The sequence below is a fragment of the Myotis brandtii genome, unplaced genomic scaffold (genome assembly GCF_000412655.1).
Source record: "Myotis brandtii unplaced genomic scaffold, ASM41265v1 scaffold782, whole genome shotgun sequence".
In the NCBI taxonomy this organism is placed as follows: domain Eukaryota; kingdom Metazoa; phylum Chordata; class Mammalia; order Chiroptera; family Vespertilionidae; genus Myotis; species Myotis brandtii.
Genome location: NW_005371138.1, coordinates 2,409,026 through 2,427,308, shown reverse-complemented (window position 1 = coordinate 2,427,308; position 18,283 = coordinate 2,409,026). Strand labels below are relative to the sequence as shown.

Here is an 18,283-nt window from a genome sequence, read left to right as displayed (position 1 = left end):
TACAGCAGCAAATGAAGCAGAGTCCCTGCTCTCAAAGAGCTGTGTTCTGGTCGGGAGAGAGATATAATAAACAAATAGTTTTTAAAAATATAAAGAAATAAAGCAGGTGAGGAGGTAGAGATGGGGAGGGGTGTGGATTCCTGTTTTATATGATGTTATCAGAAAAGGCCTCTCAGATAGCGTGACATTTGAACAAATAGCTGAACAACATGAGGGAGTGAACCTGTGGCTATTAAGGGCAAGAGCATTCCAGATAGCAGGAACAGCAAGTGCGAAGGTCCTGAGGTGAGTACTGTTTGAGCAGGAAGTCAGTGTAGCTATGGTGATGTCAACAAGGTGGAACATGATAGGACATGAGGTCAGGGAGGAAGCTGGAGACGGACCAGCTGTTGTTTATCTGAGGAAGAGGATTCTGAGCAGAGCAGTGCCGCGTCTGACTTGGGTTTTACAGGATCGCTCAGGCTCTGTGTGGAGAATAGACCATGGAGGCAATGGCAGCAGCAGAGAGACACCAGTTAGGAAGCCCTCTGCAGGAGGTGACTCGGCTGGTGAGAAGCAGCCACATTCCACTGTGATTTGGTCTCATCGATGGTAGGGGAGACAGGGAATTAATTGTCCAGGGGATCCATGCCACTACAGTTGCTTTTCTGGGGGCAATGGGTTTGCATCATTTCCCTCTCCTTACGTATTTTACATTCCCCTCACCTTCTACACCTCTGTTGATCTAGGTCAGTGGTCGGCAAACTCATTAGTCAACAGAGCCAAATATCAACAGTACAACGATTGAAATTTCTTTTGAGAGCCAAATTTTTTAAACTTAAACTATATAGGTAGGTACATTGTTATTAACTTAATTAGGGTACTCCTAAGGCTTAGGAAGAGCCACACTCAAGGGGCCAAAGAGCCGCATGTGGCTCGCGAGCCTCAGTTTGCCAACCACGGACCTAGACTATGCTGTGTCAGCCCAACTGCCCTCGCCCAGGCCAGCTGCCTCAGCCTACAACGCAGAGTGGCTGTCTGTTGTCCAGGCGAGGGAGGGAGGGCCTGGACCTCTTTCTCTCCTGAAGTTGCCACCCAGACCAGAGCACCTCGGAGGCCTGGATTCTGGGCTTCTTGCTCACAGCAGAACCCTAGGGACCGACCTAACAAATACTGCCAAAAGGGTGGCATCCCCTTGAGCTTAGGTGGCTGCACACTCAGAAGTTTTTCCCAAAGTGGCCAGGCTCTGAGATCAGCTGTGTCCACAGTGACATATACCAGCTTCCTGAGTCCAGAGCCTTCCTCTCCATGAGGTGCTCCAACTTCACCCCTCCTCTCTCTCCACAGAAGAGCTCTAGGTCTTTGTGAGGTCTTTGACAGGAGACAAGGTGAACCATTAGCTGCCTGACTTTTCCACCCCCAAATCTCCCCCCTCTCCTCCCTCCCTCCTCTCCCACCCCACCAGGTGCAGGAGGCCTTCTTCGGCTTCCTCGGCTTCCTCAGCCTTGGCCGCAGCGCTCACAGGCTCGGCGAGGGTCTGCTGCTCCCCAGAGCGCTTCTCTCGCCAGCTAGGGCTCTGCCCTCCATTGCTGAGCTGGTCCCCACACAGGTGGGCCGTGACTCTGTACCTTTTCTCCATTGCCTGGGAGGCAGAGTTTCTGCTAGAGGGACCGTGTGCTAGAAGAGTCCTGGAGGCAGGCTGCCTGGGTTTGAGACCAGCTCTGCTTCTTGTTGGCCATGTTACCTTGCACAGTTCTCACCACCTCTCTGGAAAATGGGGGTAATGTTAGATTGTACCTCATAGGCTTGTGTTGGGGATTCAGTGAATAAATACTTAAAAATGCTTATCACAGGGCCTGGTACACACCAAGTGTTTGTTGATTATATTACCACTTTCACATGGTTTGAACTAGCGGAGGAACCTGAAACTTGGGAAACCTGGATTCTAGTCCTGGCTAGACTGGTCATAGGACCACAGTTATTTCACCTCTCTGAGCCCAGCTACCTCCTCTGTAAAGTGGAGATAATAACACCTCATAGAGTTGTTGTGGGAATCAAGGTTACATTTGTATGAACCTGAGAAGCACCCTTCCTAGGTTAAAGCCCTCCTCCTCATCATGTGAGCTGGCAGCTAGAGCTCCAGCTATCACATCTACAGTCCCAGTGACAAGAGGAAGGAAGGGACAGAGAAGAAGGGTCAGGGGGACATGCCATCTGCCTTTGCAGGCAGGTTACCATAAGCTGTTGCAGAACCTTTCAGCTTGCACTAGCCATGACAGGACCAACCAGCTACAAGAGCGGTTGGGAAGTTTTCATTCTGTGGTTCAGGGACCACCAGGAAGCTCTACCACATACGCGCAGGTGTTTGCCCTCCTTGGCAAGGCCCTTCCCTGTCGTTGGGCTGTAGTCCCAGCACCATAAGGCCCTGTGAGGACCCAGGTTGCCAAGAAGCTCGGGCAGGTGCCACAAGGCCTGAACAGATTTGGGTATTGTATCTATCCTGTGCCAGGGACCCTGCCAGTCCCGAGGTTCCGCTGCCTGCAGTGCTCTGAGGCTGACGCAAGTGTGGTGGGCCATGAGCTCCGTCACTTGTCACATCCTGGTCAGGCCAAATCTGTTGAGCCGCATGAGCAGGAGGCCTGAACTCTGAGAGGCTAGGAAATCCCTCTGTGATTACAGGCTCTCCACCCAAGGCTCGGGGGCCAGTAACGTAGATCTGGGTCAGTCAGGTGGGATGTCAGTGTCCTCGAGGACCTGGCACATGCCGGGCACAGTGCAGAGGGCCCTCTGTAAAAGCAGGAATCTGCTTCCTCAGTTTTGGCCGCAGTTGTTTCAGACACTGGGCGCGAGACCTTCTCCTTCCACCCCTTCTACATAAGAACAGCCCACATGGTAGCATCGTGCTGAGTCCAGAGGCCCTTCCTGTCTTCACTGCGCCCCTGAAAAGGTGGCCCTAAGAGGTGTGGGGGCAGGAGCCTCTGCTAAAATGCTGGAGGAGCTCAGTCTTGAAAGGTGTCCTGCTGTGAGTCCTGGTAAGGGGCAGCCAGTCTCTCACTTTCCAAAGTTTGTTTAAGGTGTTCACAACCTTCATAACGCTTGTCATTCCACCCCAGGCCTTCCCCTCTGGCGGTGCCCCTCCCTCTCCTCTCTGCCTTTTTCTTCTCTCCCCATGTGGCCTGCCTCTTATGTGGGCGTGAGCTGTCACTTATGTGTCAGGCGCTGTGCTGGGGCATTTTATTTATATATATAACCAGCTCTCATGCAGTCCTCCTGACAACCCTCTGAGGCTAGTGGGGACCTCAGTACCAGTATCACACAGCTGTGTGTGGATGTGGGACACAGGACGGCAAGCACAGCCCGAGGTAAATATATCACATATAGACCAGGGGCCAGCAGCGTAGGAGCCACTGGCCAGATCTGTCCCGTGGCCTGTGTCATATGGCCTTGTGAGCTTAGAATCATTTTTAAAGGGTTATGATAATGATGAAGAAGATGCGACAGGAACCAAATGAGCCCCTCAGACCTGAAATATTGGTTGTCTGGCTTTATAGGCTATTTTGGAAGCTCTGATATAGAACACGCAAAGTTCAAATATATCACATATAGACCAGGGGCCAGCAGCGTAGGAGCCACTGGCCAGATCTGTCCCGTGGCCTGTGTCATATGGCCTTGTGAGCTTAGAATCATTTTTAAAGGGTTATGATAATGAAGAAGAAGAAGATGCGACAGGAACCAAATGAGCCCCTCGGACCTGAAATATTGGTTGTCTGCCTTTATAGGCTATTTTGGAAGCCCTGATATAGAACATGCAAAGTTCCGTACAGATTCTGTGGCCATACTGCCTCAGTGGTCCTAGGCCTTCGTTTCCTCGTCTATGTAATGAGAACAACTTATAAAACACGGCTGCCTCATAGGGCTGTTGGAATTAAAGGAGATAGAGACGATAAAGTACCTAACCTCAAGTGAGCGTCTTCGGAAGTATTGGGGGCAGATATTTCTGGGGTCCTGCCAGGCCTCTAGACCCAGTGGGCATGAAAGCCCTGGCCCAAGGCCTCGGCTACCCCGGCCCGGAGCGCGGCTTCCTCAGAGCGTGTTTCCTTTGGCAGGAGGAAAGGGACCTGCCAGCTGCCCATTGTGCCCAGTCCTGCTGGTAGGTCAGCTCTGCCTTCCTCCTGCCCCCATTCCCGCTGACCGTCAGCTGGTGCCACTCACCAGGGCTGGGCACCAGGCCCACACCAGGTGCCGAGCTTGGTCTGAAGGTACCAAGCCTCTTGTACTCCCACCTCGCGACTCGGCTCAGCCTGGCTGACATCCCGCTTCACCGCAGGAGCTGCAGCCTGGGGTGCATCCTCTCTGTGTGCACTTCTCACTTGGGGGCCCAGCAGGCAGGCATCTGTGTTCCCCAGACCCAAGCTTTTGGCCAAGTATTGCCTTCACACTGCGGAAAGGGTAGGGGAAGGGGAACCCTGGGCCTGTCCGCCTCCCTCTGTTGAAAGAGTGGTCTGTAAGACAGGGTTTTAGTGGATAATGAGTGAGATGTAAAGAGTACAAAATTGAGCCTGGCCAGTGTGGCCCAGTGGTTGAGCATCGACCTATTAACCAGGAGGTCACGGTTCGATTGCTGGTCAGAGCACATGCCCGGGTTACAGGCTTGATCCCCAGTGTGGGACGTGTAGGAGGCAGCCAATCGATGATTCTCTGGTTCTCTCTTATCATTGATGTTTCTCTCTCTCCCTTTCCCTTCCTCTCTCTGAAATTAATTTTTTAAAAAGAGTACAAAATTGAAATCATTGAAACATCAAAAAGGATATTTTCTGATCTAGATACAGACAGGCTTTCAATTCCTACAAACAATGGAAGAAATTACAAAAGATCAATAAATTTTAATACTTAGAACCATAAAACTTATGTTTTATATCAAGGCCCAAAACAAAATTTTAAGTCAAACTGAGAAAAAAATATTTATGCCAGATATGACAGAGAAAAAATTAATATTCTTAAAAAATATTTAAAACAACAAGACTCTTAATCAATGACAGCAACAATAGCAAATATTTATATGGTACCATGTGCCAGGGACCATTCTGTTTTACACATACTCACTCATTTAGTCCTTGTGAACAACTTTATGATAAAGGTACTATCATTATCCCCATTTGACAGATTAGGGAACTGAGGCACAGAGAAGCTAAATAACTTGCCCAGGGATGCTCAGCTAATAAATGGAGGAGTTGGGATTTGAACCCAGGCCATCTGACTCTGAGGTCTGAGCATAAACTTTTCTATACTAAACAGGAAAATGATGCTAGGCAGACAATACACAAAAGAGGAAATACAAATACCTGAGAAAACATAAGAATTACTTTTCAATTTCAAGGTAATAAAATATACAAGTTAAAAGAATGAGATACCATTGTTCTTTTCAAATTAGGAAAGATTCTTAAACACTGGAATAACTCATAAATACTGGCAGTGTGGAGTGAAACAGATTCCCCCAGATTGCTGCAAGTATAGCAGGTGGCCTTTCTGAAAAGTTGTCTAGCAGTTCTCAGAACAGGACTCAGGAATCCCGAAAATGCCCATGCTCTCTGGCCAGGAATTCCCATTGTAAGAGTCTAATTTGAGAAAATAATTAGATAGACAAAGATTCATGCATAAAAATGTTATACAGAATAATGGAAAATTAGAAACAACCTACTTATCTGACAATAGAATATAGGTTAAGGAAATTGTTTAATCTCCAAAATGGACAATTAGGCAGTCATTTTATTTATTTTTATTTTTTAAAAATTTTTTTTATTGAATTCAGAGAGGAAAGGAGAGGGAGAGAGAGATAGAAACATCAATGATGAGAGAGAATCATTGATTGGCTGCCTCTTGCATGCCCCCTACTGGGGATCAAGCCCACAACCTGGGCATGTGCCCTCAACTGGAATCGAACCTGGGACCCTTCAGCCCGCAGGCTGATGCTCTATCCACTGAGCCAAACCAGCTAGGGCTAGGCAGTCATTTTAAATAAATCTGTGCAAAAAAAGACACCATAAACAAAGAGACATACCACAAGAGCTACGCCACACAACTTCTGAAATACATTTAACAACAAATAATTATAAAAATAAAAGATACACAAAGAAAACTTACAAATCAGTAAGAAAAAGGCAAACAATCAAAGGTCAAAACAGGCAAAGAATGGATATAGGCAATCCTAGAAAAGGCAACGTAGGGCTAATGAACATAAAGTGATATGCATCTCACTGGTAGTCAGGGAAATGCACATGAATTAAATATACTTACCAGAATAGCAAGAGTCTAAAGGCAAAGATAGAGGGAAACAAGTTCATATCCATTGCTGATGGGACTGTACATGACTGCAGCCTCTGTGGAGAGCTAGTTAAATTAGATGTGATCCTACCACACTCACTTCTAGGGATCAGCTCTGCACAAACACTAATTTGTACAAGAAGACATGTTCAAGGATGTTCATTGCAGTGCTGTTTATAATAGTAACAATATTAGTATTATTGTTGTACTCTAATATTATCCTATATAATAAAAGCCCAGTGACTGAATGGTAGAATGACCAGTCGACCAGTCGCTATGACACGCACTGACCATCAGGGGGCAGATGCTCAATGCAGGAGCTGCCCCCTGGTGATCAGTGTGCTACCATAGTGGGAGCACTGCTCGGCTGACCGGGATGAGTGGCTGCTCCCACTGTGGAACCCCAGGCTGATGGGCAGGAACCTGGACTGCGATCGTTGCCTCCTTGCCCCAGGCTCCTCCTCATCCTCCTCAAGATGCCTGCAGGCCACGCAGCACCGCTGCCGAGCTCTCAGAGCTGACCCTGGAGGCTGGGAGGCTGGACTGAGGCCTACTCTGCCGCCTCTCAATGCTATTGTCCCTGGGCTCAGCCCGATTGGGTCCCCTGGAGAGGTGAGTGCTCTGACTCCACGGAAGATGCTGGACCAGGGAGCAGCAGCTCAGAGGGCGGGTCCACAGCCGCTCAGCTGACTTGGATGAGCAGCGCTCCCACAGCGGTCGATCCCTGCAGGTCACGCCCCCCACCAGTGCACGAATCCCATGCACCAGCCCTCCAGTATATGATATTATCTGATAAAATAGCAACAATGCCCCAGGCTCCTCCTCCTTGCTCCCTGCAGACATCCTCCTCCAGATGCCTGCAGGCCACGCAGCACCACTGCCGCGCTCTCAGAGCTGACCCTGGAGGCTGGGAGGCTGGACTGAGGCCTACTCTGCCGCCTCTCAATGCTATTGTCCCTGGGCTCAGCCCGATTGGGTCCCCTGGAGAGGTGAGTGCTCTGACTCCACGGAAGATGCTGGACCAGGGAGCAGCAGCTCAGAGGGCAGGTCCACAGCCGCTCAGCTGACTTGGATGAGCAGCGCTCCCACAGCAGTCGATCCCTGCAGGTCACGCCCCCCACCAGTGCACGAATCCCATGCACCAGCCCTCCAGTATATGATATTATCTGATAAAATAGCAACAATGATTATCATTAAATAATTAAAAATGTATAAGGAAAGGGAAATCAATAAGCAAAATGTGATTTATACATAACTGGACACTATACAAGTTAAAATAAATGAACCAGATCCATAACTATCAGTTCAGATAAATCTCAAAAACAATGCTGTGTAAAGAGTGAGTCATAAAAATGATATGTATTTGCATGATCCTATAAACAAACTAAAAATATTACATAGTATTTTAAGAATATATATGTAGAAAAATATTAAAGAAACATGCAAATATTGTATACCAGCTTGATTGATATTTCTTTTTTAAAGGAAGGGTTGAAGCAAATATGGCAAAATGTTAACTAATGTTCTAAATCTGATGGGGATATTGTGTTTTTCTGTTAATTATTTTTTGTACCTTTTTGCATATTGAGCTGTGTGCTACCACAGTGGGAGCACCGCTCGGCTGACCGGGATGAGTGGCTGCTCCCACTGCGGAACCCCGGGCTGATGGGCAGGAACCTGGACTGCGATCGTTGCCTCCTCGCCCCAGGCTCCTCCTCCTTGCTCCCTGCAGACATCCTCCTCAAGATGCCTGCAGGCCACGCAGCACCGCTGCCGAGCTCTCAGAGCTGACCCTGGAGGCTGGGAGGCTGGACTGAGGCCTACTCTGCCGCCTCTCAATGCTATTGTCCCTGGGCTCAGCCCGATTGGGTCCCCTGGAGAGGTGAGTGCTCTGACTCCACGGAAGATGCTGGACCAGGGAGCAGCAGCTCAGAGGGCGGGTCCACAGCCGCTCAGCTGACTTGGATGAGCAGCGCTCCCACAGCAGTCGATCCCTGCAGGTCACGCCCCCCACCAGTGCACAAATCCCATGCACCGGGCCTCCAGTATATGATATTGTCTGATAAAATAGCAACAGTGATTATCATTAAATAATTAAAAATGTATAAGGAAAGGGAAATCAATAAGCAAAATGTGATTTATACATAACTGGACACTATACAAGTTAAAATAAATGAACCAGATCCATAACTATCAGTTCAGATAAATCTCAAAAACAATGCTGTGTAAAGAGTGAGTCATAAAAATGATATGTATTTGCATGATCCTATAAACAAACTAAAAATATTACATAGTATTTAAGAATATATATGTAGAAAAATATTAAAGAAACATATATTGTATGTATACCAGCTTGATTGATATTTCTTTTTTAAAGGAAGGGTTGAAGCAAATATGGCAAAATGTTAACTAATGTTCTAAATCTGATGGGGATATTGTGTTTTTCTGTTAATTATTTTTTGTACCTTTTTGCATATTGAGCTATTTTAAAATTTCAAACAAATTATTTTTAATTTACTTTTTGAATAATTTGAATTCCATGGAAAAATGTTAAGGGGTAAAACCAGGACAAAATATACACAAATATTTACAAATTTCATATATGAAAGTTTGAAAGAGCTGTCTAAAATATTTGTAGTAGTGGGCAAAATTCTAGAAGTCTGCTTTTCTTTACACTCATCCATATTTTCCATGAAGATGTATTACTTTTATATCAAAAAAAATGTTTAAACAACTACAGAAAAATGTGAGTTTAGGCCCTAGGAATGTGTCCAAACCCTAGGAGGTGGTGCTGTGGTGGGTGGGAGCTGACGGGCTGTCGGAGAGGCCTGTGCTTGCGTGCCGGCTCTGATGCTTTCTTGCAGTGTGGCTCCTAGTTCATTCAATCTCTTATCTAGTCAACAAACCCTTATTGGGTACCAGCTGTGTACCAGGCACTGTGCTAGAGACTCAGCAGTGAGCGGACGCTCTAGTGAGGAGGGGATAGTAAACACGTCCCTATGCATGGCATCTCTCCACATGCTGGGCTGGCAGAGTACAAGGGCAGTAACGGGAATCGCAGTCGGATTGGGCAGCTGGGGAATCTGGCCTCTGAGCAACACTTCAACTGGAATCCAAAGGATGAGGAGGAGGTCAGGAGCCCAGTAAAGCTAGCACTTAGAGAGAAAGGAAGGCCCCACAGGCATATTAAAGGAACTGTAAGAAGGCAGGGTTCTGGTATGTAGAGGGTAAGGGTGGAGTTGTTCAAGGAGAGGCCAGCAAGATAGTCAAGGCCAAGGAAAGGTCTTGAAGGTGGAAAGTCATTGGAGGGTTTGAGCAGTAGTCACAGGATTAGAGTTGCAGGCTCAGGGGTCCCCTGGATGGTCTTTGAAGATCCGAGTGGATGCTGAGCAGCCCCATGAGGGAGAATGGCGTTGGGTTTGCGGGTGGCAGTGGAGATGGAGAGGCGTGGAGGATTTGAGATATGTTTGGAGACAGCATTTTCAGGTCTTAGGTCATTTGCTGGGGAGTGACACTGAGGGCAGGGCCAGGTTTGGGGCAGGAGCACGTGTGGGTTGGTGCGAGTGGGAAACACGGGCGGGATGGGAGCAGGGACAGTGAGCACGCCACTGGGGTCACTGAGCGTTGGTTTCTTCATGTGTAAACTGGGGTTATGATGAAGCCTGTGGCCCAGGGGAGTGTTCCAGCCCCTTGTTCAAAACCCAGACGGCTTCTCCAGCATCTCCTCTCCTCTCCCTCACAGGCGGGGCATGCTACTCCTGGGGCTGGAACGAGCAAGGCATGTGCGGGGACGGCAGCGAAGCCGACGTCCAAGCCCCGAAGCCTGTGCAGGCTCTGCAGTCGTCACCAGGACTCCTTGTGGGCTGTGGGGCTGGCCACTCCCTGGCCCTCTGCCAGCTGCCAGCCCTCCCTTCCCCAGATGCCAGCGAGGACGCCAAATCTCAGGAAGCCACGGACAAGGCAACTGGAAGGAAAGACAACCAGGACCATCTACCCAAAGCCACCCTGACAGGTGCAGAGATAGGGGGCTTGTGACCCTTTAATAAAGTGTCTGTCCCCTGGGGAATTGCTGTCAGGTTGTGGGTTTGGCCAGGAGGGCTCAGGAGGCACTATGGCTGGGCTGACCACCGGCCGGAATGATGGGAAATCTCAGGAAGCCACGGACAAGGCAACTGGAAGGAAAGACAACCAGGACCATCTACCCAAAGCCACCCTGACAGGTGCAGAGATAGGGGGCTTGTGACCCTTTAATAAAGTGTCTGTCCCCGCTCAGAGTCTCCTGGGGAATTGCTGTCAGTTTGTGGGTTTGGCCAGGAGGGCTCAGGAGGCATTATGGCTGGGCTGACCACCGGCCGGAATGATGGGAGGCTGCCTGCCCGGTGTCTGGGCTCAGGGACACACATCCTCTCCACCCAGCAGAGGAGAATGAGGGTTAGGTCCTTGCCACTGGACATGGGAAGCCTCAGGAAAGCTCCAGGCCCTCCCTACCTGGTGGGGACAGAAACCAGGCCCATCCCCTATGGTGGTTCCGGTCCAGCAGCCTTTGATTCAGCAAGACGGAGGGTTCCTAGTCATGCTTAGAGCAGCGCTTGCCTCTCCTGGGTTTTATCCTCAGGGCCTAGAGCGCGTAGCTTTTGGTTCAACGATATCCAGGCACCCTGGATACCTGGGCAGGAAGAGGTTCTTGTCTTGATGACTAGGACCAAGGGAGGAAGGCTCTGGAGTCGGGGGAGGAAGTGGAGATGAGTAAGTGGAGGGGAGACAAGACTTCTGGGAAGACCTGGGGCAGGCAGAATCTAGACTCTAGAACTCACTGTTCTGAAGCTCTCAGAAGACTGGTGACTTCATCTGAGCCAGGCGCGGCTCTGAAGCTAGTCTGTTTGCTACAGTTGCCAAGCTGTGTAGTTTCAGGTGGGGGCCAGGCCACAGCATGGAAGGGGGTCTGCAGGGATAGCAACATCAAGACCCTGCCCCCAGGCCCGAACCTCTGCAGAAAGAGGGCCCTCAAGTGAAATGGGGATGGGCCAGACGTTGGCCACGGGCTTGCTGGTGGCAAGATGGCTCTGGGGACAGACTTCCTCTCTCTTTGCTGTGACTGGCAGCCTTTGGCCAGAGGGTTTCAGAAAGCAGCTTTCCCTGGGGGACTGAGTGGCAGCGGCCCCAGCTAGCCAGCCGGGCCTGTGCGCATCCCACACCAGCTTCCCTGCGTGCCTCAGGAGAGGGTTGGGCCTGTGAGGGCTAGGCCCCGATGGCTTTAGGAAGTTACAACACCCCAGGACATCAAAGCAGGAAGATCTGAATGATCTAGCCTCATGGCCTCACACGGCTTCATTAGAGCTCTAGGAGTCTCCTGAGAACTCAGGGGCCAGAACAAAAGCATGGATGGAGTGTTTGTGTGAACTAATATAAATTCAAAGTAAACATCATTACATAAAAGGGTACGGTCTTTTTTTTTTTTAGTTTTATTCATTTCAAACGGGCCAGATCCGTCCAGCGGGCCATAGTTTGCCCACGGCTGATCTAGCCTCATGGCCTCACACGGCTTCATTAGAGCTCTAGGAGTCTCCTGAGAACTCAGGGGCCACCTGGTGGGCTGTAGCTAAAGGAAGGCCAAGTGAACAGAGATCCGGGTCCCCACCCTCCACCTGGTTCACAGCAGCTTTATTTTAATCTATATTATATATTAATTAGTCTTCATATAAGATTTCACTTGACAAGGAGTCCTTGAGAAAGGTTTAAAACCACTGATGTTATCCAATATTTTTATTGTTCATGTGGAAAAACAGGCCTAAAAAGGGGAAGTTACCATCTCCAGACCGTAGACCTTACTCCTGGCCCTGGGTTCTGATTGGGAGGTGACCCATTCAGGGCCTAGACAAGGGGAGGCAGATGGAGGTAGCCCTAGGACAAGAGTGGGTCAGCTCAGGAGAGTGGGGATGAGGACAATCCTGTGGCCTCCCAGGCCTGAACCTACAGGCTGCCACACCATTGGCTGGCCTTGAGTACCAATGCACGGAGCCCTGCTCCCAGTACTGTACCTGGAAACATTGCTGCCCGGGCCAGCAAAGTCCTTGTCCCCCTCTCCTGGAACCAGTAAGGCCAGTGGGGCCCCAAGCGCTTCTGGAAATGGGAGGAAGGACATCGCTGTGCACTCTGAGCTGGTCTTTCCCAGGTGACCAAGCCCTCAGAGGTGACATGATTGATGGCCCATACTGGAGCCAGCACACCATTACTGGCCAACACCTACAGGCTGTGTGGTCTGCGTCTGCCACACAGGCCAGGGGGCCGTCCCACATGGGAGGGTGCGTAGGCCCATACCTCCGAGACAGGGTTTCCGTGCATGAGGAACCACCACACCCTCTCATAGCGTGGCAGTGCGAGTTCCCCCTACCTCTTTCAGCACCTGCTGGAAGAAACCCAGTCCCATGTCCTCTCAGGCTGAGCCCTAATGCCTCTTCTGAGGCCTGTGGGCACAAGAAAGTGTCTCGGGGCACCTTCCCAGCCTGAAACAAGGGTCAGGTGATGCAGCAGCCTGAGCCTCAGCCCCTCACTCAGAGCCTGAGTCAGACCCTCTTGGAAGCACAGGGCACAGTTAGTCCACATGGAAGGATGAATGGCACCACAGGCCGTCCCATCACCGCCAGTTCCGATGTCTCGCCCCTCCTAACAGCGGCTGACAGGCGTTCTTTACGGTAGTTCATGGGCTAGATCTGGTGTGTGACTGAGCACTCCGGGGGTGGAGGGGTGTGAGGGGCTTTGACAGTGTCTCCCAGGTTATTTTCTGAGCCCTCTGATCCTGTTGTTCTTCTCAGACCTGTAGATGTTCAAGCCCATCCTTCCTAAGAGAGCCCGAGCTCTTCAAGGGCCAGGACCAGGGCTAGATGGATTCTGGAACCCTTTCTGCAAGGACGGGGCCTGCTGCAGAGCAAGTGCCCATCAAAAGTCAGTGAGGAACTTGTCCCTACGCCTTTAGGGTCACCATGGAATGGGCAGGTTAAGATAGTGGGAGCTATGACCCCCTCATCCCCACCCATCTTCTGCTCTTATTTCTTACACATGTTTGATGACTATGCTGTGGATGACATAACCATTTCACAGGCAATGTCAATATCATCCACCTGGTTAGCTAACGAGCCACAGGAGTCAACATGAGAAAATACCTACTCATTGTTAGAAATTACATTTTTTTCCTGATAGACTGAGTGAATTAGTCCTCACACTCCTCCATGTGAGAGGAGGAAAGGAAAATGAAGAGGTGGGACCCTGTTGTGCGCTCAAAGGTCTTGGGTCTTGCCTGAGAATGATGGTTAGTGGGGTGTTCACCTCCTAACCTGCCACACACACTCCCCCTCCTGAGGGCAGGTACCCCATCTTGACACACCCACCTTTGGTCCCAGTGGGCCTTCAGGACGCCTGAGAATGATGGTTAGTGGGGTGTTCACCTCCTAAGCTGCCACACACACTCCCCATCCTGAGGGCAGGTACCCCATCTTGACACACCCACCACCTTTGGTCCCAGTGGGTCTTCAGGAAAGACTGCTTGAGCCTGTGCTTGGGAAGGGTGAATCCAGGCCTGGAGCTCAGAGTAAAGCCCTCCCCAGACCCCGCACACCTACTGCTTCTGAGTGAGGTCACTTAGTGATCAATGGAAATTGGGAGTTAGCCGGTGATTGGGAAGTGCTGGTGAGGGGTGGAGGGAGGGAGTTCCAGGTCCTACAGTGCATATGAGTAGCTGCCGCAAGTTCAGAGTGTCCGAGTGACTGGAGCACGAGGCAAGTGGGAGCTGGGAGAGGCGGCCTTGGTAGCCAATTTAAGGTAGCCAACTGCATTCTTAGGGCCACAGGGTGTCTAAGCAGGAGAGTGAGGTGGTCAGATGTGAGTGGAAAGCTCGGAGCATGTGAAGTGGCCTCTCGGTCACACCCATGGCACTTCATGAAGGAGGGCAGGAGGCCAGGTCCCGAGGGTCCTGGGATTTGGGACTAACAACTCTAGTGTTCCTATCAAGTCTACCTCCCGCTTCAGGAAGGGACAGCTTAACCCAAGCTCTGGAGTCAGACCGCCTGGGTGTAAAACCGTGGCTTCATCATTCATTGGCTGTGTGGCTCTGGCCAGTTACACTGTGCCTTGTTCTCTTGCCTCTACAATGGGCATGTTGAATTATTGTGGGCTCTCATTGGACAACTTTTCTCAGATGCCCCACACATAGCAGGTGCTCAGTGTATGTTGATCTCCTTTCCCCATTAGCTCTTGTCCCTGAAAACCCACATTCCAAGTGGCTTTGTGTTAAGTCCCACCTGAGTCCACCAGAGACACTTCCTCCAGGGGGAGCCCAGGGAGAGGGCATGTGACCTGCCCTGCAGCAGCTGAGGCTGCTTGGCTTCTCCGCCCTGGTGCTTATGAATGGCTGTTCCATACACAGGGTAGATCTGCCAGTCCTTTGGCTGCAGGAGCCCTGGGCAGAGGCCTTACTGTACTCACCACCCCACTGACCCCCATCCTGTGGTTCCCAGGCCTCACAGGGCACCAGGAAGTTGAAGCAAATGCTGAGAGGGGATGAGAAACTTTTAGATAAAAACTGGGCCCCACCTTCAGCCCCCCCACCACTCCTCATGTGATTGTTGGCTCAGGGTCAGGCTAGGAGAGGGAACTGAAATCAAGGGGAGACTGACACCCACTTGTTTGTGGCCCTGGGCAGATCACTCCCCACTGTGGGCCTCCATTCAGAGGCTGACTACCATGACCGCTAGGAACTTTTCCACCTGAGCGTTCCTGGATTCCCTAATTCCTGGGAAAAGAATTGAAACCCTATCCCCCACTCTATCCCCAACCAAAACCAAGTGAACAACCCAAGCAAATGAAGATCCCTAGGAGAGGGCTCTGCTCTCTTCCAAGACACCTCCAGGCTGAGGGAGGGGTATGCATAGGATGCTCCACCAGACTGGGCCAGCAGGGTAGGGCACCCAGACTTGTCAGACTCCTGTCTCTCGCTCCATCAGACTCAAGAATGTCCTAGGAGGAGGTGACTGTGGTCTGCATGGGGGCGGGGGGAGGGGGGGCGTGGGAGTGACTGACATGGCCAGATTGAAGGAGTCATGAATATGGCATGACTCACAGAGAAGTTGCCGCGGGTGAACCCCTGGGGGATGCGCTTGTCTCAGGTCAGGTCCTGCATGCCCGTCCTTCCTGAGGGCAGCCTCCCTCCCCAGCCAGCAGGATCTGCAGGGCGCAGTCTGGAGAGCAACGTCTTCCTTAGGGCCTGACCAGAGGCCCAGAGCCAAATTGCAACACTGACCGAGGCAATAAAAACCCAGATCCGTGCTTCATCTCGAAAGTCAGCGTTTTATTAGGGAGGGCCGGGGCCCAGGGAGGGAGGGTGTTGAGCTAAAGCAGCATTGCTCTCTTTCCAGGAAATGCTGCGAGCTGCAGCCAGAGCTCGAGACGTTGCATTTTTTTTTTTCAACTCAAGCATGTGTTTTTCAAAAATATCATCCTTCCCCACCCCCACCCCCCGCCACTACTTTTAGAATCAGACCAACGCCAAGTTACTGTCCTCTGTGTCTTTTGGGAAAATACTATATTTATTCGAGATGCAGACGTGTGTCTCTGCAAACCTCCCATTGCTTCAGGAAAACAAATCTGCTTTAGACTCTACAGGAACCATGATACAAAATTTATTTCATGCTAGAATCGCTTTGCATAACATTGGGCATGCAGTTTTTACTCTGAAGTACTAAAGTGCATACAATGCCAGGTTGTGCCTTAGTAACGGAGGAGGGCCGCCCCTCCCGCGGTCCTGATCTTCCGGTGCTCTAAAGAGACACGTGGGAAATCTGTACGATGTTGGTTATTTACTATGAACGATTTGTTATGAAAGTTGGTCACGCTGGATCTACACACCGGAAGAGATGAGAGAATCGACCTAGACTAGCCGCTGTCAGGGGTCTCGGGCGACGTCCGCGGGGTCACAAGCATGCCGGACAGGGAAGAAGGCGGCAGTGCGAGTTTCCACACTTCTATTTGGAGCAAAGTTCTCAGTTTCCACGTGAGAGATGATTATGAAGGTGAGGTCAATATGACCGATGGATGACTGACCGACTGCCCTTTCGGGAACCCTTTCTCTCGATCTCGAGTACAAAAAGGGAAGCAATGTGTTCCCGTCCCCCCCTTCCCTCCCTGCCTCCCTCCCCAGAAATGTACAGGTTTCTATCGAACGCCCTTACAGTCTGGCTCCAACAAGAGTAAAAGTAAAGAGCTTTCAAAGAAAATAGAGGACTTCTGTGTTTTTCTTTTCTTCGTTGTTGTTGTTTAGGGTCATCACACAGTTGCAGGGGGTGGGTGGGTTTGGCTTGCTGGGTTTTCTATTTTACTTCATGCAAGTCATGCTAAGGAACCCCTCCACCCCCCCTCCCCCAGGAAAATAAAATTTTCAAAAGATGAAAAGAAGGAAAAGAAATCCTCTACGGTCAGTTACCATTTGGCCGTAGAAAAAGCTACGTCCGTCCTAGTACAATGCCTGGGCCACTCGGACTCGTCCGGCAAACCTGCATGGCGTGAATTTACTCTGTCCGAGGGTGAGGAGGGGCTGCAGGTCCACCCAGATGCTTAATAGCCACCAGTGTCCTGGGCCAAGCCGCCTGGTCAAGTCACTCTCACAGCCTCTGTCGGCATATACTTAGCAATGACAGGGCTTTCTTTGCAAAGATCTGTATGTAAAGAATACAATTAACACTTGAGCGTCTCTTCTTGGCTCTCCCATCCCGCTTGGTACTTAGTTTTTAAGGAGGAGGAGGAAAGACAGAACAGCCGCATGCAGAGGCAGGCAGGTTCTTCTCCAGCTGGCTTGGTTTTCCCATGCAGTGAGCCAGCCCAGCACGCCTCTTCCTCTCCCTCCTGGGGACCGGGGAGAGTCCCTAACTCCTCTCCTACTCTGCACATGGCTTATGGCCTGGAATCATCCTGAGAAATCAAGTCCTTGGCGGCTGTCCTGACTCCACGAGAGCAGGGCTGGGTGGATGTGGGTGGGGGCATCCCCCCTTGGCGCCTCCCAAAGACTCTGGCACCCAGGCCTCTGTGGGATTGGGGGGTGGGTACAGGGAGAGAGGGCTCCCTCTGCCCCACACTCCCTGGGCTGCTGGAAGCACAGTAAAGGGACTCTCCTTTCTGCTCTCCTAGGCCACACAGATTGGTCCAGCACTCAGGGTGGAGGAGGCAGGCAGCCCACGAGACCTTACCAGGCAGAGCACAGCCCCTGGGACAGTACCTGCTTCCCCCTCACTCCCCGGCCTGCCCCTGCTCCTGCCTTCTAGAGCCTCCCCAGGGAGGAGGGTGGGGGAAGCCAGCTGCATTGGGCCTATCCATGGAAGGTGCCAAGGATGGGCCCACCCCCTCCCAGGCCGGCAGCCCTCCGCCATGCAGCACCATGCGGGGAGCGCTATGCCGCGCTGGGGTCCAAGGGACCTCCAGGCAGGGCCAGGAAGCAGGGACCAGCCTGGGTCAGGTGGGCACACTAAGCACCAGTGACCAAGAGGCCTTCCCACCTCAGTGTAAGCTGCCTCCCCTCTGGGGTTGCCCTGCATTTCCATTTCTGCATTTTCTCCCCGTGTATTGTGGAACCACTTCAAATACTGGAGCACTTGTGAATGGCCACAGGCTACAGCAACTATCGCTGCAGCCCAGCCTTCTCACCCTGATCAGCATGCATCCCACGTGAGCGTGAGGTGCTCCCAGACAGGCACGAGCTGCCCGGCCAGTCCGCTGTGCTGAGGATGGCTTTCTCCGCCTTCTGGGCCCTGGGCCGCTGCCTGGAGCCTGGAGCTAGGCTGCTCTGGGCTCCCGCCCCAACCTCTCTCCAGCCCACGCTCAATCAAGCTCTTCCCCAGGTGTCAGCCTAAGATAAGGGTCGGGTAGAAGGAGTCCTTGAGCAGAGGCCTCCGCAGGGCTCAGCCTTCACCAACCACAAGGGGGCGCTGACCACACCCGGGGC

The 18,283-nt window shown here is 51.2% G+C and overlaps 2 protein-coding genes across 7 annotated transcripts in view; one reads left to right on the top strand and one right to left on the bottom strand.

Annotated features, from left to right (window-relative positions):
* SERGEF (secretion regulating guanine nucleotide exchange factor) overlaps positions 1-10,567 on the top strand; it is a 197,305-nt gene extending 186,738 nt beyond the window's left edge. For 5 of the 6 annotated variants that reach the window (XM_014530899.1, XM_014530902.1, XM_014530898.1 and 2 more), the window contains one exon: positions 10,043-10,359. In XM_014530899.1, coding sequence (XP_014386385.1) covers positions 10,043-10,335 — 293 coding nt within the window. In that variant the 3' untranslated portion in view covers positions 10,336-10,359. Of the gene's footprint in view, positions 1-10,042; positions 10,360-10,468 lie in introns of those variants that run through there. The other variant, XM_014530897.1, reaches the window with a different exon arrangement.
* A 5,052-nt stretch (positions 10,568-15,619) lies between these two features.
* The window catches only part of KCNC1 (potassium channel, voltage gated Shaw related subfamily C, member 1), a gene marked incomplete at its 5' end in the record, with an annotated part of 43,466 nt that continues 40,802 nt past the window's right edge, over positions 15,620-18,283 (bottom strand). Inside the window, one exon of the mRNA XM_005883349.2 lies at positions 15,620-17,003. Coding sequence (XP_005883411.1) covers positions 16,939-17,003 — 65 coding nt within the window. The remainder of the gene's footprint in view (positions 17,004-18,283) is intronic.